This window comes from Acinonyx jubatus, chromosome B1 (genome assembly GCF_027475565.1).
Source record: "Acinonyx jubatus isolate Ajub_Pintada_27869175 chromosome B1, VMU_Ajub_asm_v1.0, whole genome shotgun sequence".
NCBI lineage: Eukaryota > Metazoa > Chordata > Mammalia > Carnivora > Felidae > Acinonyx > Acinonyx jubatus.
This window is the reverse complement of record NC_069382.1, coordinates 134,086,831-134,110,581: the sequence shown is the minus strand read 5'-3', so window position 1 is coordinate 134,110,581 and position 23,751 is coordinate 134,086,831. Positions and strand designations below refer to the sequence as shown.

At 39.1% G+C, this 23,751-nt stretch overlaps 1 protein-coding gene across 3 annotated transcripts in view; it reads left to right on the top strand.

The window, feature by feature from the left end:
* The window catches only part of GPAT3 (glycerol-3-phosphate acyltransferase 3), a 65,313-nt gene extending 43,484 nt beyond the window's left edge, over nt 1-21,829 (top strand). For all 3 annotated transcript variants that reach the window (XM_053217164.1, XM_027059916.2, XM_027059910.2), the window contains exons 4-13: nt 461-731; nt 4,746-4,820; nt 5,343-5,432; nt 7,518-7,611; nt 11,575-11,690; nt 12,892-12,947; nt 13,470-13,555; nt 15,071-15,199; nt 15,683-15,762; nt 20,544-21,829. In XM_053217164.1, the coding sequence (XP_053073139.1) occupies nt 461-731; nt 4,746-4,820; nt 5,343-5,432; nt 7,518-7,611; nt 11,575-11,690; nt 12,892-12,947; nt 13,470-13,555; nt 15,071-15,199; nt 15,683-15,762; nt 20,544-20,640 (1,094 nt within the window). In that variant the 3' untranslated portion in view covers nt 20,641-21,829. The remainder of the gene's footprint in view (nt 1-460; nt 732-4,745; nt 4,821-5,342; nt 5,433-7,517; nt 7,612-11,574; nt 11,691-12,891; nt 12,948-13,469; nt 13,556-15,070; nt 15,200-15,682; nt 15,763-20,543) is intronic.
* The last annotated feature ends 1,922 nt before the right edge of the window (nt 21,830-23,751 follow it).

Sequence of the window (23,751 nt, the reverse complement as noted above, 5' to 3'; positions counted from 1 at the left end):
TCATGAACTTTGCTCACTTTTTCTCAGGAGACTAATTTTCTTATTAAATAATTTTTGCATATTAAAGACAGCAGCCTTTTGCCAATTGTGGTAAAGACCTTTTGCCACTTTGCTTGCGTTTTGGTTTTATGGTTTTTATCAGGGGTAAACAGAAGGTTTTATTTTCACACAGTCTAGTTCTATACTGGAGAGTTTGTTCGCTAGCGGTGTGGAGGGAGGAAATGCAACAAGAAAAAGGCTACTGAGGACCAGTAGTGAATTGAAGTCATTCGGTAGAGGCCATTTCATGCAGACTCAGTGATTTCACCTCTTTTCCCACTGTGGTTGCTTGTCTTTTATTTTTGAAATCTGCTTCGTGTTACCCATTAAATCTGTTTACTTGTCTTCTGTACAAAGTTGCCTCATTGGTCAGTTCTTGTGTCCTATGGCATTTTCTCATGTTCTGATGCTTTCTTTTAAGGTATTATCCAAAGAGATGAGTCACCCATGGAAAAAGGGCTCTCTGGTCTGCGAGGAAGGGACTTTGAGCTGTCTGACGTGTTTTATTTCTCCAAGAAGGGCTTGGAAGCCATTGTGGAAGATGAAGTGACCCAGAGGTTCTCCTCAGAGGAGCTAGTGTCGTGGAATCTCCTCACAAGGACCAATGTAAATTTCCATTACATCAGTCTGCGGCTCACCATGGTGTGGGTACTGGGCGTCATAGTACGCTACTGTGTCCTACTACCCCTGAGGTATGTCTCCTGCCCAGTAATTTGATGGTATAATTGGTTCGGCTTTCTTTTTAAATCATGTATATAATGGTCCCATGAGAGTAGTATGGTACTAATCCCACCCCTTCACACCTGCAAAACACCACCAAATGTGACCTCCACAGGAACATGTTAAGTATCCATTCTCCTTTCACATTTTTTCCCAAATGGAAGTGTTCTTCAGAATCTACTATATATCAGTCTGGATCCATGTTGTTCTTTCGGTCATAAATAATTTGAGGATGGATAGAAAAGGGAAGTAGAAAAAAGAAGAGAGAAGATTTATAGTTTTGAATTCACCAGAGTGTCAACCAAACTATAACTGCCTTTCTTTGCTAGTCTTTAGCAGTTCACAGTTGCCCAGGAGAAAAAAAAATTTCTGAGAGTGGTTACCACATGGGAGAGAGCCATTCAGAAGACTGAATTTGTTCCATCCAGTCCCATTATGATTACTCACTTTTCTCTTTCTTTCTTTCTTTCTTTCTTTCTTTCTTTCTTTCTTTCTTTCTTTTTTTCTTTCTTTCTGTCTTTTCTTTTTTCCCCTTCCCTTCCTTACCCTTCCCTACCTTTCCCTTCCCTTTGCGGGGAGCAGAGAGAGAGGGAAAGAGAGAATCCCAAGCAAGCTCCATGCTGTCAGCACAGAGCTTGAACCCATGAACTGTGAGATCATGATCCGAGCCAAACTCAAGAGTCGGGCACTTAGCCAACTGGGCCACCCAGCTGCCCCTCACTTTTCTTACTGAAAGTTCCCCCACCTGTGTCCCCTTCTGGTTCTAAGTTTGAATGCTGACTGAGGAAGGAGGTACCTTCAGGTCCAGTTTACTGGAACCACAGTGTGGAACATAAGATTAGCAGAAGTGACACTGCACAGTGGGAAGAAGCACGAGTGGCCAAGGTGTATTCAGCACGGTGATGGGAGGTAGTAGGCACGTGTACCAGTCACAATATTGCTATTGATCGTCTTGTTTGCTTTCCCTCGACACAGCCTTGGCATCCTCTCAATAGAGTTTTCCAGATAGTTGCTATCAGCCACCTTAAATGGGCACATGAGTTGAAACCTTTTTACCATCCCTCGGGTGGCCTATATTTGCCTCATTTAGGTCTATTACAAGAGTACAAAGAGTACAAAGAGTACAAAGGTACATTGTGTGTGTGTGTGTGTGTGTGTGTGTGTGTGTGTGTGTGTACGTGCCCATGTTGCCAGCTGGGGCATGGTTTGTCTTTTGGGAATCATTTCAGCTGTGATAACAAAGTGACATTCAGGGTTTCACATCTACTTTTCCTTCAACCTTAAACCGGTGTTCCCAAACTGGGGTTCATGTACTCTGAGCATGCACAAGACTATCCACTGGTATACATGCATGAACTTTTATTTATTAGAGATTTCTAGTCTCTAGAATTTCCATTTATTCTGTTTTTTATTCTTTTTCTTTTAAAATTGTTAACACATTTATTTTTGAGAGACAGAGTGAGACAGAGCACGAGCAGGGGATGGGCAGAGAGATAGGGAGGGGGACACAGAATCCAAAGCAGGCTCCAGGTTCTGAGCTGTCAGCACAGAGCCCGATGTGGGGCTCAAACTCACCGACTGCAAGATCATGACCTGAGCCGAAGTTGGACGTTTAACTGACTGAGCCACCCAGGCACCCCTATACTGTTCTTATTCTTAAAAAGGAATGAAACTTCAATAAAGTAGAGTATATAGATTAGCTCTTATATCTCCACTTGTCCCATGAGTCATTCACTGTATCTAAGGCAACGTGATAAAAAAAGTGAGGATTTTGCCACACAGAGTATTTGAGATGCCCTCATTTGTTGGTTAGCTTTTAGCTGCTGTGGCTGCCAGCAAATGGTATTATGATTCTGTTATCTAGTTACATTTAAGTAACACTCACAAACTAAAGAAATAACATAAAAGATTCTTGCGAAGAAAGCAGGTGTAGGATAATCCAGTAATGTAAGCACCCAAGAACAAGAAGAAATGGCAGAATTGAGACTCCTACTTAGTACATACTCTTCAGTGTGAAAGAATTGCTCTGTAAATGCTTTATAAGATGAGCTGTTGCTACAAAGTGAACACTCAAAAAGCAGATTGTGCTAAAATTGATTATGTTGATGGTTGCACAACTCTGTGAATATGCCCCAAACCATTGAACCCTTTAAAGGGGTAAATTGTATGATATGTAAATTGTATCTCAGTAGAACTCTTATAAAAAACAGGTTGTGGGGGCGCCTGGGTGGCACAGTCGGTTAAGCGTCCGACTTCAGCCAGGTCACGATCTCGCAGTCCGTGAGTTCGAGCCCTGCGTCAGGCTCTGGGCTGATGGCTCAGAGCCTGGAGCCTGTTTCCGATTCTGTGTCTCCCTCTCTCTCTGCCCCTCCCCCGTTCATGCTCTGTCTCTCTCTGTCCCCAAAAATAAATAAACGTTGAAAAAAAAATTAAAACAAAAAAAAACAAAAACAAAAACAAAAAACAGGTTGTGGCTGAAAAGTAGTGTCATCTATGAGAACTCTCATGTTGGCTCTCTTAAATTGGAAAACAGAATTTTTTGGCCCGTTCATCAAGCAAATAAAAGCTTTCAATAGTTTTGAACCCAATTATGAAACATGTTAAAATGTAAGGCCCTTCTGACTTAATGTGTAGGAACAAATGATTGCCATTACGGCAGGATAGCAAAACGTTCTTTTAAAACTTTTGCATAATTGGTGAATGAGATTAAGCAGTGATTTAGTTATTGCATCAGTGCTGGCATGAAAATGTGGCATCGAAAGAAAATGGAATCTGAACTTCAAATTGTTCTCTCAAAAGGTCTTAAAATAAGACTTCAACAAGGTTTCATACCTTAAGAAGGTGTTTATAAGGAAGTCCCCCTTATTTGGAAAGATTTTAAATCTCAATTTTTTCTTTTTGGGTTAATTCTACTTACATTTCTAAAGGTGACTATTTTCTTTCTGAAGTGATTAGAATGTATATTAAAAGCACTTTTCAAAACTGAGAAAGTGTCTTTGTGGAGATTAGATGTGAGTTACCACAAACATGCAAAGGGACAAAGGTCTGCATTAAAGGATTTCTACATGGTGATATAATTTGGTGTTCTTAATATGAAAGAGCTTTTCTTGCGATTTGCTATAAATTTTAAATTCCCTTGAGAAAAATTTGAATTGTACCTCCCTCCATCATGAAAAAACACAGAAAAACAAGTTACTTTCATACCTTTGGAAAATATTTTCTTTTACACCCACACTATGCCCACCAATGTATCCTGAACAGAATTAGATAACTCCTTTCAACCTGATGTGACTCCTTTCTACAACATAAAACTTTTTGTTATATAAGATGTTAGTTAATATGAATATATTTTTGAAAATTAACATAATTCTGAAAAGCAAAAGGGGCAAGCCTTTAAATTTATTCTTGTCACTAACCCACTTAACCCTTTGGTGATTACATAGATTGAATTTGATAGCTTTATAAATAAATTTCCAAGCCTTCTCTATGCATCTATCAACTAGTTATATGCTTGCTGTCGTTTTGAAAATGGTTATCATACTCTACATATTATTTTGAAATTAATTTTGCTTTTCTTCTCTCAAAAGTACCAAGGACCATTCTCCCATGTCAGGATCTATAGATTTACCTGATTCTTTTTTTTTTTTTTTAATTTTTTAATGTTCATTTATTTTTCAGAGAGAGAGACAGAGACAGCATGAGTTGGGGGTGGGGAGGGGCAGAGAGAGAGGGAGACAGAATTTGAAGCAGGCTCCAGGCTCTGAGCTGTCAGCACAGAGCCTGATGCAGGGCTCGAACTCACGAGCCGATGTCAGACGCTTAACTGATGGAGCCACCTAGGCGCCCCTACCTGATTCTTTTTAATGGCACTGCCATACATGTTTGGCAACTTATTTACAATGTAATTATATATGAATTTTCAGGTTATTTCCCTCTACTGCTGCTATTCAACTAACTTTCACATTACCTTTTCTTTTCTTTTTCAGGGTTACCTTGGCTTTCATTGGGATCAGTTTGTTGGTATTGGGAACTACACTGGTTGGGCAGCTTCCAGATGGCAGGTGAAATGTTTGCCTCCACCCAGCCATAAATAGGATCGTCCCTTTTCTTGGCCTTATCCTCAAAAAAGAATATTTGATTCCTATGTATTGCATCAAATTTATGGCCCCATCACACTTATTAAAATTTTGCTTACTTCGTATTCATAGTCTTCATCTGGTTTGCCACCACACTTTCATATAAATCCTAAGAAATTGTTTTTCAAAGGGGAAATGAAGAAAAGAAAATAGAGTGAGGGACTCAAGGAAACCACGAGAGCGTTATCATCCGGTCAGGCTCATCAGGCTGAGACCAGAGAAGCTTCAGCTAATCTTGGTCAGGCATTTATCATGATAGTCTAGTAGGGCGGGAGCTATTTTCCATTAGAATTTTGTCCTAATGCGTCAATGAGACTTTAAGAATTGAACTGTGCTTGTGTTTCAGAACACAGTATGCTGCTGTGAAGGAGCACATTGAAGTTTTTATTCTGTTGTCTCTTAGCAGTGCCCAGAACTGCACCATAAAATGTTTCCTCTTTTTTTCAGCCTCAAAAACTGGCTGAGTGAACTGGTTCACCTGACTTGCTGCCGGATCTGTGTGCGAGCCCTCTCTGGTACCATTCATTACCATAACAAGTGAGTGTGTGCCTGCTTCCTTCTGCCTTTCTGTTCAGGAAGTCCAGCCCACGACTGACAGTAGCGGGTGGAGGAAGCAGATGAAATGAAAGTCCTTCCAGTGTGTTCATTCTTGCTGCTTAGAATGTCACAGACATAACAATTTTGCCCGAAAACCTTTTAAAAAGCCATCCATTTGCAGAAGGAACATAATAATAGACATGTGATGACACTTAAAAATTGGGCAGGGGTGCCTGGGTGGCTCAGCCCATTAAGCGTCTGACTTTGGCTCAGGTCATGATCTCATGGTTTGTGAGCTTGAGCCCCACTTAAGGCTCTTTGTCCCTCCTCCCCCACCTCTCAAAAATAATGAAAAAACATAAAAACAAAAAAACCAAAATTGGGCATTTATGGTGTGCAGCCAGGCCCGAGCTTCTCATAGGCCATCCTATGAGAGAGACACTGGTGTCCTGTTTTACAGGTGAAGAGCTGGGAGCCCTGGGATTGGTTGTCTAGGGTCACATGCCTGGCACGTGGCAGAGTCAGGTTGTGAACTGGGTCTGTCGATATAAAAAGCCATGAAGTTGACAGGCCTGTGGTGTGGAGGAAGGAGGACTGGTCTTTGAGTCTTGAGGCCTGGTTTCCAGTCTCAGTCCCGCTGCTTCTGAAATTCTGTAACTGAGCCTTGAGACAGAACACCCACACTTTGCTTCCCTCACCCCTAACTATAGAGGGTAGGGGTAGTGGTAGCTAACTTGTTAGCTGATTGAAGTAATTTTGGTTGTTTTAATTACTTTTCTGTTAACTCAGTTTTATTTTTTTACGTTTAATCTCATTGTTTTAAAAGTTCTCTCTCTCTTTTTTTTTTTTTCTGACTGGGTCTTTCTGTCTCATTTGTAGAAGGGAAACATTTTCTCATTTGGCTTTACCATGTGTTACCAACATTGAGAGGCCCCTTAAGATTCTAAAATTACATGATTTTTTCATTGAGCTGTGTGTTTTGGGGTGAAAAGTAGAAGAAAATGCTTTGATAGAACTGTGATCAGAAGAAATACTATCTACAGAAAAGGTGCTTTAATTACATAGAGAGTTCGTAACTTATTATATATAGAATTACTTCTAATTTATTTATTATTTTTTTTTAACGTTTATTTATTTTTGAGACAGAGAGAGCATGAACGGGGGAGGGTCAGAGAGAGAGGGAGACACAGAATCCGAAGCAGGCTCCAGGCTCTGAGCCATCAGCCCAGAGCCCGACGCGAGGCTCGAACTCGCGGACCGTGAGATCGTGACCTGAGCTGAAGTTGGACGCTTAACTGACTGAGCCACCCAGGCGCCCCGAATTACTTCTAATTTTAAAGAAAACATGCTAAAGTTGTTATGCATTTGGTTGCCTTTCTTCTTTGTATACGGCCAACAAAAACTACTTTGCTTCATTAATATCAAATACTGGTTGAACTTTAAGATAAAGGTCGGCAAACTATGGGGCTGGAGGCCAAATGTGGCCTGCCATCTGTTTTCTGTAAATAAAGTTTTATTGAAACTTACTCTGTGACTGCCTTTGTGCCCAAATAGCAGACTGTGGTAGTTTTGACAGGGATTGGCTGGCTTGCAAAACCTAAAATATTTATTATGGCCCTCAGTAGGAGAAGTTACCAGCCTCTGCTTTAGGGGGATAAGAGGGAGGAAACTACAGTAAATTTACTTTTTGGGTCTTGTGAAACTACTAAAAGTGATGCATTTAAAGAGTGGAATAATATGAAAATACTTAGATGTGAAACTTACATATCACAATATTAAAGTTGTGGAATCTTTGTAATTCAATCTAATATTTTTAAATTACTTTTTCATTATAAAAGGAAAATATGATCATTACAAAAAAAAATGTAAATATATATAAAGGGAAAGTCATGGGCCCCTTCTTCTCTATCTACTCTTACCCCACTCCCATCTTACTGCCCAGAAATAACCTTTTAAGATGAGCCCATATACTTTGAAACTGTACTTTTAATGTACTTTTTAAAGTAAAATAGGATGAATCTCTACATGCTGCAAAATAGTGGCTCTTTTCCAGGGTACAGTATTTACCACTGTTTGTAATTGCAGACAGTACAGACCCCAGAAGGGAGGCATTTGTGTTGCCAACCATACTTCTCCAATAGATGTTTTGATCTTGACAACAGACGGATGCTATGCTATGGTAAGAGCAGCTCATTGATAGTTCAAGTAATTACATGATTTGTGGATTGTTCAAACTTTTAATTTATTTTGGCACAAATTAGAAAGTTTTATATTGGAAAGTGACACGGTTATACTACTATAGCTGTATGAATTATATAACACATTAAATGAGGACTATATGGGGCAAGAAAAAGAAAAGAAAATAGCCATTATATTTAAGGTAATAGAAAATTGGGGACACTTGGCTGGAGTATGAGACTCGGTGGAGTGTGAGACTCTTGATCTCAGGGTTGTGAGTTCCAGCCCCACCTTGAGTGGAAAGATTACTAAAAAGAAAAAAAAAACCTTTAAAAAATAAAAATGAATAAATGGATCAATCTCTTTTTTAAAAAAAAGATGGTAAAAAATTTAGCTTAGTGAAATATAGACATACATGAACTTGATAGGAATTTACAAAGTTGACTTCATCTTGCTTCTAAAATCCCTGCAATGTTCAATAACACTTCAAGACATTAAAGTCTTTCTCCTTAGAGCTGTGCAAATCCCTTACCAGCCAATTAGTTCTGTCTTCATTCAGGGAGTCATATACAATTAAACAAGCAAACAAAAAAAATCAGACTTTTTAATGAAGATCAGATGAGAAAGACAAATATATATATAACACATTGCCTTTCTCTGTCAATAAGTTCAGATATACAACACTTGTGCAAACTGCATTTTTTTTATTTATTTAAAAAAAATTTTTTTAATGTTTATTTATTATTGAGAGACAGAGCATGAGCATAGGAGGGGTAGAGAGAGAGGGAGACAGAATCTGAAGCAGGCTCCAGGCTCCAGCTGTTACCACAGAGAGCCCCATGTAGGGCTCAAACTAAGGAACTAAGACATCATGGCCTGAGCCAAAGCCCAATGCTTAACCAACTGAGCCACCCAGGTGCCCCATGCAACCACATTTAATCTTTAAGTTGTGGAGCTTTTTCTAAATCCAAGGAAGCTTTAACTACTTCTAGGAAAAGACTTATGGGAATTGGTGGTTCTTAACCTTTTTTAGGTTAGGAATCAGTTAATAGTTATGTACCCTTTCTTGAGAAAAACAATGACATACATGTGCATCATACAAGCACAATTTTGTGCATAATTTCAAGATGTTTATGGCTTCTTAGAAAGCCCATGCAAGGACCCTTATGTTAACAATCCTTGGTAGACCCCAGTACAGTTCTGGGTGTATGACAGTTCCTTGCGTTTATGTGGACAAGCATATTCACATGCATTGTATGTGACCTTCCCTGTAATGCAGTGGGATTAAGGCTAGATTTTGTTATAGATGAGAAAGCAGAGGCTCAGGCATTTTAACCAACTTACTTAATTATGATTTTGTGTTCTGGGTCCATATTTGTTCTCTGTCCCTGTCAACAAAAAGTTGAATAAAACTCATTTGTGACTGAGGGCCTCAGAATTTTGTTGGCTTTTTTATTGTTGTAACTGCAGTTATAACATTAGCCAAAGTTTAGAAAAGCGTAGAGACTGCTAACTTTCCATTGGGTTGAGTGATAGAAACCTAAAGCCAATGAGATTTAGATCAGAGGCAATAAAGGGCAGAAGTGGGAGGAAACTGTATCGTTGACCTCCAGAGGTCACTTCTGGCCTCTTTCGGCTACAAGTAAACTATATATCTGAAGAAGATTTTTAAAGCCCTCTTTCCTCCTAAACAAAAACTTCTTAATTTTTAAAAAAATTTAGAAAGATTTTCTAAGGTACAGAGAAATTGTAATAATAAAATGGTATGCAGAACATTCATATACCCTTTATTCACATTTACCTATTGGTACTGTTTTGTCCTATTTGCTTTATCATGCACTGGTTTTCCCGCTGTCTCTCTACATAAAAATGTATGTAAATTATTTATATTTTTATATATTGGTATTAATATTATTTCTAATATTAATATACTATTGGAAATTTGAGTCTGTGCCAATTCATGCAATTCATAGGGTTCTTTCTTGCTTTCCCTCCCATCCATATTTGTATCTCCTTTTTTTTCATAGTGAATACCCTGGCGCCCAACATTCAACATATTTACCTCTTTTCTCAATCCTCCAATACATCTAGAATTGTTTCAGAATTGCTTCACCTGTTTCACTACAAAAACAAATGTAAAAAAAAAATAAATCAGGATATTTTGTAGTTTTCCCCGAGATGGAGGGTGTGTGGTCAAATACTCGTCTTTGTACATTTCTTAGATTTTTTTTCTCCTTCTTTCAGTGTTGTTCTTTTATTCATTTGAAATACAGTTGGATTTATTTGTTTCAGTTTTCTTTCAGTTTACTAGTCCCATTGTTGTTGTTTATTGTTGGCGTGCTTCTAAATGTTAAACAGCAAAGGCATGCTCAGAGTTGTGTTGCTTCCTCCCCTCCCGCTGTCCATTCAGCCCGGTTCCCTCTGACCCTTGTAAGTTTCCAGCTTCGCTGCTTTGGATTTTTTTTCTTTTTGTAGAAATGTATATAATATAATATAATATAATATAATATAATATAATATAATATAATATAACATATATAATTATATAACATATATTTTTCCTTCTGTCTTACACAAAAGGTAGCATACTATATTTGCTTTTTTTGCAATTTGCTTTTTTCACTTAACAATATTGCCTGACTGGTGAGCATAGCATGACGTATAGAGATGGTGAATCACTATGTTGTACAACTGAAACTAGGGTGCCATTGTGTGTCAACTATACTCAAATTAAAAAAAAAATTAAATTAGAAAAAAACAAAACCAGAACCCCAACCAGTATCTCCTGGAAATCACATCACGCCTTATCAGTCATAGAGATCAACCTTCTCTTTTCCCAGCTGCATGATACTCTATTGCATATATATATCATAGTTTATTCATCTGATTTCCTAAAGTTTGAATATTTAGGTTGTTTCCAGTATCTTGAAATTACAAATAATTTTACAATTAAAGCCTCGTGCATATGTACTTTCATCTTGTTGGAGGTATATCTTCAGAGTAAATTCCCAGAAGTGGGATTACTGAGTTGAAGGATAAATGTGTATGTAGTTTTGATAGATACTGCCAAGTTTTCTTCTATGGGTGTTATAATCTCCCCCAGCCCAGGCAATGTACGATTGCCATTTTCTGTAGTCTTGGCTCTGAGTGCATTGTTAAGCTTTTGAGTCCTTGTCAGTCTGATGATTGAAAAATGGTATTTCAGTGTAGTTTTAATTTGCATTTCCCTTATCTTGACTGAGTTGAAAGACCTTTACTTTTTAAAGCTAGATTATACCTAGTGTAGGAACACAGTTTAAATTCAAAGGTGCTACTAACGAACACTTTTTGCTTACATCTGGCCATTCATATCTTTTGATTAGACTAAGAACTTCAGTCAGTAGAAGAAGGCCAATCTTTTCTCTTGGTGGGGAATAGGAACTTATTGGCACTTAAAAAAAAAAAGCTTTCTTTGCATATCTGTGCCTTTACATTTTTCTCTCTTTTTTTTTTTTGAGATCTTTATTTTTTATTGCAGTGTATTTGACATAGAACATTTTATTAGTTTAAGGTATGCAACATAAAGACTCAATATTTGTGTATATTCTGAAATGATCACCAAAATCAATGTAGTTAACATCATCACCATACATAGTTGCAAATGTTTTTCTTATTATGAGAACTTCTTGTTTTTTTAATTTTTATTTATTTTTTTTCATTTTTCAATATATGAAATTTATTGTCAAATTGGTTTCCATACAACACCCAGTGCTCATCCCAAAAGGTGCCCTCCTCAATACGCATCACCCACCCTCCCCTCCCTCCTACCCCCCATCAACCCTCAGTTTGTTCTTAGTTTTTAAGAGTCTCTTATGCTTTGGCTCTCTCCCACTCTAACCTCTTTTTTTTTTTCCCCTTCCCCTCCCCCATGGGTTTCTGTTAAGTTTCTCAGGACATTTTTCTTTTTTTCTAATGGTACTTATAGGTTGGCCAGGTTCACGGTGGATTGATGGGAATTATTCAGAGAGCCATGGTGAAGGCTTGTCCGCATGTCTGGTTTGAACGATCGGAAATGAAAGATCGACACCTGGTCACTAAGCGGTAAGCAGAGACATTGCTCGGTGTTCTTTGGGGTAGCATAAAATCTGATAAATCTTGGCCTTCCTGCAAAGACAGCAGAGCAGTACTAAGGATTAAACCTAAAATATATGGGGTTTTCTTTGTGGTTGACTTTTCTTTGCTGAATCACCTGTCTGAGCTACATTCCTAAAAATTTGAATTCTGTAGTCATAGTGGGTTATAGGATGAGATTAGAAGTCCCATACATTTTGTATTGCTGTGGTTTAGGTATAGTCCAGTCACTGAATTTTCAGAATTAAAACTTACTACCACGAAAGTTAAATAATTGGTAACTGTTTGCTGAGTAAATAGATGGCTGATTGTTTGCTGAATGTCTCTTATCATTTAAATCCATCAAGAGACTGGCAGAGCTAATGCTCTTTATGGAACAGAAGAAATCTCTGGGGCTTGGGATTGAGAGGAGCTACCAGAAGCCTTTGTTGGGAAACAACAGCTTTTTGCCTGAGGCCTTTAAGTGAAGGCCGTCTGGTTATTGCTTCTAGAAACTTGAAGGTAGGGCATGCTTTTAAGAGTAAGATGAAAAGTACTTGTTGAAATCTGTTGAAGGTTAGTGAAACCATTCCCCAGTTTGAGATTATTTAACATGGGACACGGGTAGCTGTAATTTCTCTCTCTCAGTCTTACCAGTTTCTGGTGAGCAGTTGGGAATATAAAGCTGGCTGCAGGGGAGACAGGACCTAAGCCTGGAAGAACTTCCATGTTCTCAGCTTTCTGGCATCTCTATTACATATCACAGGAAAGCTGAGCCTGACTCATTTAAGGAATTTCTTTACACTCAATGGCCATGAGCCTGACAGGTTCCAGTGATCAGTATTCTCATTTTTCAGATGAGGAAATATAAGTACATGGAGAAGGGTACAAACTATATGACACAGGGGGCTCCAGAGCTCATGTCACATGACTGCCTAGCGTTCTATTTTAAGATTAGGCAGAAGGCACTGAAAACTGCTCACTTTGAAATGAGAGAAATTAAAATAGTACAGATAGCATTATGCTTTTTAGAAAGGGACCAACTTGAGTTTATCCCTTTACTTATGTCTTATTTTTCCCCCTCCTTATTGCTATACAATTATATTTGTGCTAGTGGAGTGTAAACACCAAAGTGGATTCCCACCTCTATTTTTATAAAGGTAGCATTCTGATCCTTTATTTTTCTTCACAGACTAAAAGAACACATTGCTGATAAGAAAAAACTACCCATATTAATCTTTCCTGAAGGTAAGAAGGGTAACTGCCTACCAAGCTATAGTTGATAACAACCAGCACCAAAAGTATGTGAGGCATCAGATTGTTCTAAAGTTCACTCTTAGTCCAGATCTCTGCTGTCCTATAGGAATGGGATGGCCTTCTCTGAGCCAATAATCCCTTGCTTTCTTTTGACATTTGATGGAAGGCATGGTGCCTCTTTGATCTTAAAAGTTATTTCTGGGTAATGAACTTGGATAGGTAGTGTTCCTAATTTTTTAAAGTATTTTTTAAAGTATTAAAATTATCACCTGTTGTGCAAAACTTTTATCTCCGGAGTATTTAATAACAAAGCAAAAGTTTGTTTTTAAACTTGCTTAGAACTGTTGAGTTACTTAATTAAGCAGGGATTGATTTGTGAAATAAGAGTAAACTCCAATTTTGCTAGGATTTGAATATTTTATTTTGTGTCAAAATAATTCCTTTTAAAAGTTTGTTGAAAAGAGAAAAACTGCCTTTAAAAATAGTCACCATACCCTTTTCTCCCTTCTGCAGGGACTTGCATCAACAATACTTCAGTCATGATGTTTAAAAAGGGAAGCTTTGAAATTGGAGGAACCATACATCCAGTTGCAATTAAGGTAAAACAGATATACCCCCCCACCCCCGCCCCGAGGCTCCCCAAAGGGGAGTGACTTGGTAACTTTATTTTGATATAACTTCAGTGTTCAAATCTGTAAGAATAGCAAGTGCTTGTACACTCTTCCCCCTGCCCCAGCTTTATTGGGATATAGTTGACATATAACATTGTGTAAATTTAAGGTGTACAATATACAGTGTTATTAACTATATTCACCATGCTGTGTATTAGGTCCCCAGGACTTGTTTATCTTAATAACTGTAAGTCTGTTGTCTTTGACCAATATCTCCCCAGTTCCTCCACTGTGCCGTCTCTCCTCCTCAGGCCCTGGTAACCACCTTTCTAATCTTTGTTTCTATCAGTCCAGCTTTTTTAGATTCCACATATAAATGAGGCTATACAGTACTTACCTTTCTCTGTCTGACTTATTTTACTCCTCATGATGCTTTCAGGGTCCATCTGTGTTGTCACAAATGTCATCTGTATACACACACACACACACACACACACACACACACACACACCACATCTTTATTCATCTGTTGACCTACACTTAGGTTGTTTCCATATCTTGGCTATTGTGAAAAATATGCTGCAGTGAACATAGGAGGGCAGATATCTCTTCAAGATCTTGTTTTCACTTTCATTGGATACATACCCAAAAGTGAGGTTGCTGGATCATATGGTAGTTCTAATTTTTGACTTTTTGAGGATGCTCTCATACTGTTTTCGATAGTGGCTGTACTGATTTACGTCCCCACCAGCAGTGCACCAACGATCTCTTTTCTCCACATCTGTTTTTCCTTTTTGCAAATCTGTTTTATATCCTGGGATTCTGCATGAGATGTAATTGAAGAAAAGGATTGGTAATTTGCTGCTAACCCAGAATGTTTAGAAACCACAACTTTAGTTAAACTTTCTCAGTTTGTAAATTGAGTCTCAGAGATGTCATGTAATTTGTCTCACAGTTATACCGTTACTTGGTGGAAATATTGTGTTGCCATTATGTTAGAGATATTTAGCCAACCAACATATTCTAAAGACCTGTTGTGTATAAGGTCTTCCTTAAGGCATTTGTATACTCTTTATTCAGATTCACCAACTGTTTACATTTTGCCCTGTTTGCTCAATCATTCTGTCTCTATTGGTACATATACAGACGGGTTCCAGGGGACTGTGTACCAGGCATTTTATTAAGTACTGAGGACACGGTAATAAGCAAAAGAGGTACTGTGCCTACTTTCACTCAATTTCAGTGAAGTGGGAGACAGATATTGAAGACTCATGTGGATAACTCTCTTATTGCAGCACTCTGGGTCTCTGGTCAGAGGAGTTAGCTGGCCTGGTTTACTTTTTTGATCATTTCTATCAAGCAAAGTAGCTTCTCTTTCTCTTGGGGTTCAGTAGAGATGTTTGGCCTGTCGCCTTGGAAACACTAACGTGGATAAGCCATCACTTAGTTCATGACTGCAATGTTTTTTCTTTCTTTTACTTCTTTTTTTTTTTCCCCCCCCAGTATAACCCTCAGTTTGGGGATGCATTTTGGAACAGTAGTAAATACAACATGGTGAGCTACCTGCTTCGAATGATGACCAGCTGGGCCATCGTCTGTGACGTGTGGTACATGCCCCCCATGACCAGAGAGGTATCCATAGATAACAACTGGTCTTTGGTGCTTTATCCAGTCAGATCTAGGGGAGAACACTTTTCCCTGAAAACCTGGGTGCCTGCCTTCTTCACAGTAGCAAGAGCTGGGCTTCCTTTCTGCTTTCTCAGCAAACGAGTCATTTAAAACGAAATGTATTTGGCTTTCTTCAAGTCAGGCTCTTTTATATCCAGAAACTCTTTTCCATAATGGTTTTTATACTTGCTGTTGGTTTAGCGAACCTACAAATATTATGGAATGTTACATATTGGTAAGGCTAATAATATATGTACACGATAAAAATTAAACATTACAGCACTGCATTTTCTTGGCAGACCAAATGATATTTGCTATGATTGAGAACAGAACTGAGCTAAAAGGTGAATCTTACATTTTAAAACAAATCTAAATGATTGTGAGATATTTTAAGAATTGTTTGAAAACTCTATTCCCAGGATGTACTTGTAATTTTCTTTTCCCCAGGAAGGAGAAGATGCTGTCCAGTTTGCTAACAGGGTTAAGTCTGCTATTGCTGTGCAAGGAGGATTGACTGAGCTTCCCTGGTAAGAAATTTTTTAGACGTACTATCATTTCTTTTTCATTAAAAAAACACTTTTGTTTTGCATTATTCATCTATTTATTTTTAGAAGTGTGTTTATTTTGAGAGAAAGAAATAGTGAGCCAGCGGGGGAGAGGGAGAGAGGAAGAGAGAATGTCGGACACAGGCTCCACGCTCAGTGCAGAACCCGACATGGGACTTAATCTCATGACCCTGGGATCATGACCTGGGCTGAAATCAAGAGTTGGACACTCAACCACCCAGGCACCCCCCCAAAAAAATCGTGTTAATAATGTCATTTATTGTGCTAGCTAGCCAGAAGTTTAGCTGAAAGAGCGGTTTACTTAAATACCAATGGCTTAAATAAGGTAGAAGTTTATCCCTCTTGCTTAAACACAGGCTGCACAGGCTCGTATAACAGCTCATTCTGTATCCCATCCTCAATGTGCTTCCACTTTCGGGTCCAGGCTGATGGCTTCAGGGCTACTCCATGTGTCCAGAAAATGGCCAGTAGGGAAGACTTAAAACAAGGACACCCCTCTCATTATTACCATTATAAGTTGGACCAGCCACTTCCATTTGTATCCATTGGCTAGAACTCAAGTTATATGATGGCAACCGCAAAGAAGGCTGGAGAATGCCGTCTTTGTTCTGGAAGGCCATGTGTCTAGCTGAAATTTAGCGTTCTTTTACTGAAGAAGAATGTGAGAATGGATTTGGGGTTGGAGAATGGACCCTGGGAGCAAGGGGCAACTTATAGGCTTGTTCATATTTAATGCTAGCTATAACTAAATTAGAGAAAACTTAAAAACTTGAAAGGAAATAAGTGAAATATTTTAGTTATGGAAACTTTGGATTTAATTTTTTCTTTGTTTGAGGAAGGTTGAATGTAGGGGAGTGTAGTAGTCTGCTTGGGCTGCCATAACAAACTACCATATATGGGGTTGACTTAAAAAACAAACTATTTCTCACAGTTCTGAATGCTGGAAATCTGAGATTGGGGTGCCAGCAAGGTCGGTTTCTGGTGAGAGCTCTCTCTCCCTTTTGGCTGGCAAATGGCCGTCTTCTTGCCTTGTGTTCACACAGTCTTGTCTTTGTATGAGTATGGGGAGAGAGAAGCGAGCAAGCTCACAGGTGTCTCTTCTTATACAGACATTAATCCTATCTTGAAGATTCGTGACCACTCTTCTGACCTCATCTAAACCTCATTACTTCCCAAAGGCCCCTTCCCTAAATACCATCTAAATATTGGAGGTTAGGGCTTCAGTATATGAATGGAGGGGGGCAGGGAAGGCATAAACATTTAGTCTGTATCAGTGAGGGTTAACTATATACCTACATTATAGTGGGAGATTAAATTCTCACACACACAGACATTATGTTAGCAAGCTTGCATAAAGCAGTTCAAACTTTGGGGCACCTGGGTGGCTCGGTTGGTTAATCGTCCACTCTTGATTTTGTTTCAGGTCATGATCTCATGGTTCATAAGTCTGGGCCCTGTGTTGGGCTCTGTGCTGATAGTGCAGAGCTTCCTTGGAATTCTTTCTCTTTATCCCTGCCCCCTCCCCCTGCTCTGCCTCTCTCCCTCTCTCTCCCCTCCCCCTCAAAATAAATAAAAAATAAACTTTAAAAAAACCAGTTCATACTTCAAATCCTGTAAGTTTAATAAAGTCCCTCTGTTTATCATTTTTGGTGTTTTGAAAACACTTTGCATGAAAAGTTCACTTAAGGCAATTATAGTTATGTTCTAGGAGCAAGATTTGACTGAGTCAGGTTGTCAGCCAGTTCAGCCAACTGCAGAGGGACCCGGGACTGCTCAGGAGTTAGCCTCTGGAATAAGGGCTTGCTGGGTTCTTATACTCCTTTATGCAAAGGTGGGGAATGTCTGTAGAATATTTTATCCAGTCATATACCTCGAGTACAACCAATTTCACCCAAGAAACCTGTTTCTGGCGTCTGTTATGCTAATTAGGAAGCCAATCATTTCTGTAGTGAAAACCCATTTCTAAAATTCATTATGTGAATTAACAAAGGTTGGGAAGTTGATGGGAGACAAAGATAGCTGATGCCTTATAGTGACACCTTTGGAGGGTGGCCTTCTAATTAAATGCCTGGCTGATCATCCCCAGAGTATGAGTTCTTGATTTAGGGCAACTTGACTGGCCCTAAGGCCAGGACTAGGGTCAAGATAGTCTAAAACTACTAACATTTGTATCACACTACCTAAGCTGAAATAGGTGAAACTAAATTACAGACATCATAATATCATGAAATGACAGACTTATACATGTCCTAGTTTATCAATGCCCTAGTGAATCCAAGTTCACTCTGGACCTGGCTTCCTCTTTCCTCATTGTTTTCAGTTTTTTACTCTGCTTCCTCTCACCTGACATCAAAGCCCTCCTCCTGCCCTGAAGCCATATGAAAATCTAGGATTTTGGGATCAGTAGCCTCAGACACCAAAGAAAGGAAGAAAGTCTTGCAAGACAACAGCCTAAGGAAGTCAGCCACAGGACAGATCCCAATCAGATTGGCTTAAAGAAAATCTGTCAGATTTTGAGAATTTTTCAATTTCCTTTTATTGGGCCATATGCAAGGTTCACTGCCTTTCCAGGTGTACCTGTCATTCACACACTGAGTATGAATTAACATGTCTACATGGCTTTTTTCCTAGATAAAATGAGAATTCGGTTGTATCATCTTAAACAGGTTTTTACATATGGTTGCTGCTATCCTTAGGAGCTCAGGTCTGCTGCCATTGCAAAGGGGAACTGGGTAAAACTTAAAGTCTCTAGAGGGGGCAGGTCACAGTTGGGGTGCTCAGCTGTGTGTGATACCTGGGTGCTTGGGATAGTTGCATCAAAATAATGTCAGGATGCTCAAGGGCAAATGTTTTTAACTGTTTTGTCAGTTTTGGCTTGGACCTTAGGAAAGAAAGAAAGGCTTTTCTTCTGCCTCTCTCTCCCCCCCCTCCCCCCCCCCCCCCCCCCACTTAGTTCCTACTATTCAGAATTCACATCAGTGCTATGAATAGTTAGAGGCAGCTCTTCTGGATAAAAGAGGCTTTGGGGGACAATTCTGGGGAGCTAATAACAATTTATAACTTTGTTTCATGGAAATTTCCTACATCTGAGCCCCTGGAAGATGTGTGGACTTTAGTCTGTTTTTAAGTTGAGGACTCACTGGCAGGCTGAGTCTTGGTTTTGACTTCAGAGGCCAAAACATTGCAGTGGTTCAGGCGGGCGTCTGTTTGTAGGTCAAGTTCTGTCCTCATGGCAGAGTTTACAGGCTAACCTGTGATCCATTCATCATCATCAGAAGGCACTTGGTAAACATTTGTGTTTAACTGGGTTAAAATTAAACAGGTACAGTATAAGGTAAGCAAGTTCACCATCTATGCGCTTAGGAGTTAAAATCAAAAACATTAGATTAGGAGAGAGATCGTGGTCCCTTATAGTCCAGTTCTCTCAGAGCTTACAGTTTGTTGTTCCTTTGTGTTGACCAAAGAAGGAAAGGCATGCAGAGTCCTTATAACCCAGGCAGCTCTGTGTTTTCACCACCGTGGAGAGAGTTCAAAGATTCACAGACTCTGAATTAAGGAATGCTACTTACATAGGCACTACCTACTGGTTAAATGCAATTTATGATTTTGTTGTTCATTTTTATTCTGAGTCTGTTTTGTAATATGGGAGATCATTAATGCTTGAAATATGTAGTGCTTTGAATGAAAATACAACTTTTCATTGTATTTTCCTGTGTCTTTCCTATATTTTCTATGTATTTTCCATATGTCTTCCTATGTAGACATAGGAAGGAAAGGAAGAAAGGCTTTGGTTTGAATAATGATTAACCCATTTATCTGTAAGGAATTTACCGGTACATACACAGTAGCCTCACCATTATTTGAGTGTACCTTAAATTTTCCATATGGGTTTTCTAGTAAGACATAGGTTTATTGGATGAAAGAAAACAATACTTTGCTTTCCTTGCAGAAAAAGACAGGCAAACAATCCTAGTTTTAATATAAAGTCCAGGGGTGCCTTGGGTGGCTCAGTTGGTTAAGCATCTGACTTCTGCTCAGGTCCTGATCTCTCAGTTTGTGAGTTGGAGCCCTGCGTCTAGCTCTGTGCTGACAGCTCAGAGCCTGGAGTCTGCTTCAGATTCTCTGTCTCTGTCTCTGTCTCTCTCTCTGCTCCTCCCTGCTTGCAATCTGTCTCTCTAAAAAATAAATAAACATTTAGAAAGTTAAAAAAAAACATGTAAATTCCAAATATTGAATATACCAACCCTAACTTCTTAATTTTTTCTTTTCCAGTGGTCATTCATTTTTGAGAGAGAGACAAAGTGCGAGTGGGGGAGGGCAGAGAGAGAGGGAGATATAGAATCCGAAGCAGGCTCCAAGCTCTGAGCTGTCAGCACAGAGCCCAGCGCAGGCCCGAACCCACGGACTGTGAGATCATGACCTGAGCCTAAGTCGGACGCTTAAAAGACTGAGCCACCCAGACGCCCCTAGCAACCCTAACTTCTAAAAGGAAACTGAGTGGAGATATTATTCTATATTTTAATTAAGCATCAGAGAGATCGTTCCTTCCCCAGAGTAACACACATTTAGTCAGTAGAACAGAGACTGAAATCTTGGTCTTTCTGCTTCCAAATCCCATGTGCTTTGCCCCATTGTTGACCAGCCACTTAAAGTGTCATGGCACCACACAGTGTGTGTTAACAGCAAATGCTTTTACATCATTGCTGGGAATATCTTTCATTTATTTGCCTTTCTATTCCCAGGGATGGAGGGCTGAAGAGAGCAAAGGTGAAGGACACCTTTAAGGAAGAGCAGCAGAAGAATTACAGCAAGATGATTGTAGGCAATGGATCTCTTTGAATCAGACTGAATCCCACCCTGGTGATAAAATTTGGCTTACCAGAACTAGCCCCTAGAAATGGAATGTGTTGTTTTTGGTGGGGTGAGAGGGAGAGTGGAGTATTGTTTTGGTTTACTGTTTTTGTTTTTTAATGTTAATCTTTTCTATAGGATGAATTGTCTCTACCTCTTTACGCCAGAGGCAGAACTCATCTGGGGCCCTTTTTGGCTTTTGTTGTCATAGCAATAGTCTCATGAATTATAAGGTAGTTTACTGACTTTAAACAGATTCTGTCTTGTGTAAAATGATGAAGTCATTGTTGATTGAATGAAATATTTGTACAGGAAAAAGTGCTTCTAAAACACTTTTGGAACTCACTGTGTTTGGAACTTGTTGATATGGCAATTCTCAAAAAAAATCCCCCAGGCTCTTTTCATGATTCGTTTTCTCACTCCTTCTCCCCATCCCGCCCCTCCGCCAATCACTTAAACAGCGGGAGTACACATCAGTTCAAGGTTACTGCCACGGTTGTGTTCCACTGCAAGGTTGAAAAGAAAAATGAGGATCGTATTTAGGAGAAAGGACAGATTTGTGGCCACTTGATCTGAAAGTTGAAAGCAAATGTAAATATTTTTTTTACTAGTGTGTTAGAAGAGAAGTATTACTTGGTGAGCTTTACCAAAGAAAGGTGAATGCAGGTTACTGTGTGTGTGCATTTGTATGTAGGCAAGTTTTGAATAAACAACTTTTTAGCGGGCCACTGGTGGTAAAGCTTTAAGGTTTCCTTGTGGTTACAGTAGAGATCTATACGTAGTGCCTCTCCCATTTACGGATTTGTTTCATTTTGTACTGAAGCATATTTTCAAACAGGAGGAGGCTTTAACAACAAAAAAATCACTTTGTCTTCAGGGGAGGTATGAATGAGCCAGGCGTGTATGCTGCTTCTCACCCTCTACCCCTTTGAGGTTTATTTCAGGATGTTCCCAGTTTTTTAAACAGAAGAATGAGTGGTAAAATTACCTTTTGGAAACTGAGCCTTAAATTTTTTTAAGGGGAAGATAAGTGTTTCCCAATTTATTCAGTGTAAACAATGTTTGATAGCAATAAAACACCATGTTAAACTCTGGGAGTGTTCCATCTCTTCTGGTAACTGTGTACCGAATGTGAAACTGTCTTACAGTGAACATAAATAAATTATATATTTCTAAATGTGTGTTGCATTATTTTCCCTCACCTCTACCCTCTTCTGGTCTGAGGAAGGTTAAATTTTTTCTTATTATAAACAAGAATTGTTTGTTTTCCATATCAATTACATAGTTAGATTTTATTGGACTGGAATATCTGAGAAATGAGACCATGAACAGCTAGTTTTGGTTTGTTTTTTCTTTCCTTTTCTTTTCTTTTCTTTCTTTCTTTCTTTCTTTCTTTTTTTTTTTTTTTAGCTTGATGATTTGGACTCTGACCCTGTGGACTCTGCCTCGAGCAAGTCATAAACTTCACTTGATTTGTGGGTGAACTCAGGCAACTATCTCTTTTTTTTTCTTTTTAGTTTTTTTTTAATGGTTATTTATTTATTTTTTTTAATTTTTTTTTTTTTAGTGTTTATTTATTTTTGAGACAGAAAGAGACAGAGCATGAACGGGGGAGGGGCAGAGAGAGAGGGAGACACAGAATCAGAAGCAGGCTTCAGGCTCTGAGCCATCAGCCCAGAGCCCGATGCGGGGCTCGAACTCACCGACCGCAAGATCGTGACCTGAGCTGAAGTCGGACGCTTAACCGACTGAGCCACCCAGGTGCCCCAATGGTTATTTATTTTTGAGAGAGACAGAGCACAAGTGGGGGAGGGTCAGAGAGGGATGAAGATATAGAATCTGAAGCAGCTCCAGCCTCTGAGCCTTCAACACAGGGCCCGAGGCAGGGCTCAAACTCTTGAACTGTGAGATCATGACCTGAGCTGAATTTGGATACTTAGCCTACTGAGCCACCCAGGTAACTATCTTTTAATTGACTATACATATGTCTGGTATAGGGCTATGATTTACAATCTTATCAAACTAGATGGATTTGCTCCCAAAGGAACATGTGCAAACAGGTTACCCAAATGGTGACCTACTCTTCTGTTCTTTGCACCCCCCATCCTTTTTCCCTTTGTTCTTACTCTTTGATTCTTTCCTTTGATCTTTTTTTTTAAAGGTTTTATTTTTAAGTAATTTCTACACCCAACGTGAGGCCTGAACCCACAACCCTGAGATCAAGAGTCACACACTCTACCAACTGAGCCTCCCAGGGGCCCTGATTCTTCCCTTTGATCTTGACTGAAAATCAGCAAGTGACTGATTCAGGGTGACTCTTTGTCTTGAGTTCCTTTTTCCCTTTTACTTTTCATATTCAATATAACTTGAATTAATGAATCCATTGTATTAATTAGCCCAGTTCTCAGAAAAGCTGATAGAACAACTAACAGCTGTTTTGTTTGGATGTCAATAAGATGTATCTTTCCAAGTGCACTGTGGAAGCAATAATGCTATCACATGTTCACTAGAAAGTCTAATGCTATCTCAGTGGGAACCTTTGTAGGTCTTGGACTTATGCAACTAGTTTTCATTGGCATAAGTGAATTGCAACTTATTGTGAATTGCACAATAAGTGAATTGGAGTTGGGGAATTGCCATGCTTCTGTAAACATCTTTTTAGAAAGCAAATATTGCTCAGATTTAGATTATGCTTCCTAGATAGGAATGTTTATGTTACCCTTCCCTAATTTGTTTTTATGTTACCCTTCCCTAATACTGTTTTTTTTATGTTACCCTTGTTTTTATGTTACCCTTCCCTAATATTGTTTTTTTTTTAAATATGAAATTTGTTGTCAAATTGGTTTCCATACAACACCCAGTGCTCATCCCAACAGGTGCCCTCCTCAATGCCCATCACCCACTTTTCCCTCCCTCCCATCCCCCATTAGCCCTCAGATTATTTTCAGTTTTAAGAGTCTCTTATGGTTTGCCTCCCTCCCTCTCTAACTTTTTTCTCCCCCCCTTCTTCTCCCCCATGGTCTTCTGTTAAGTTTCTCAGGATCCACATATGAGTGAAAACATATGGTATCTATCTTTCTCTGTATAACATATTTCACT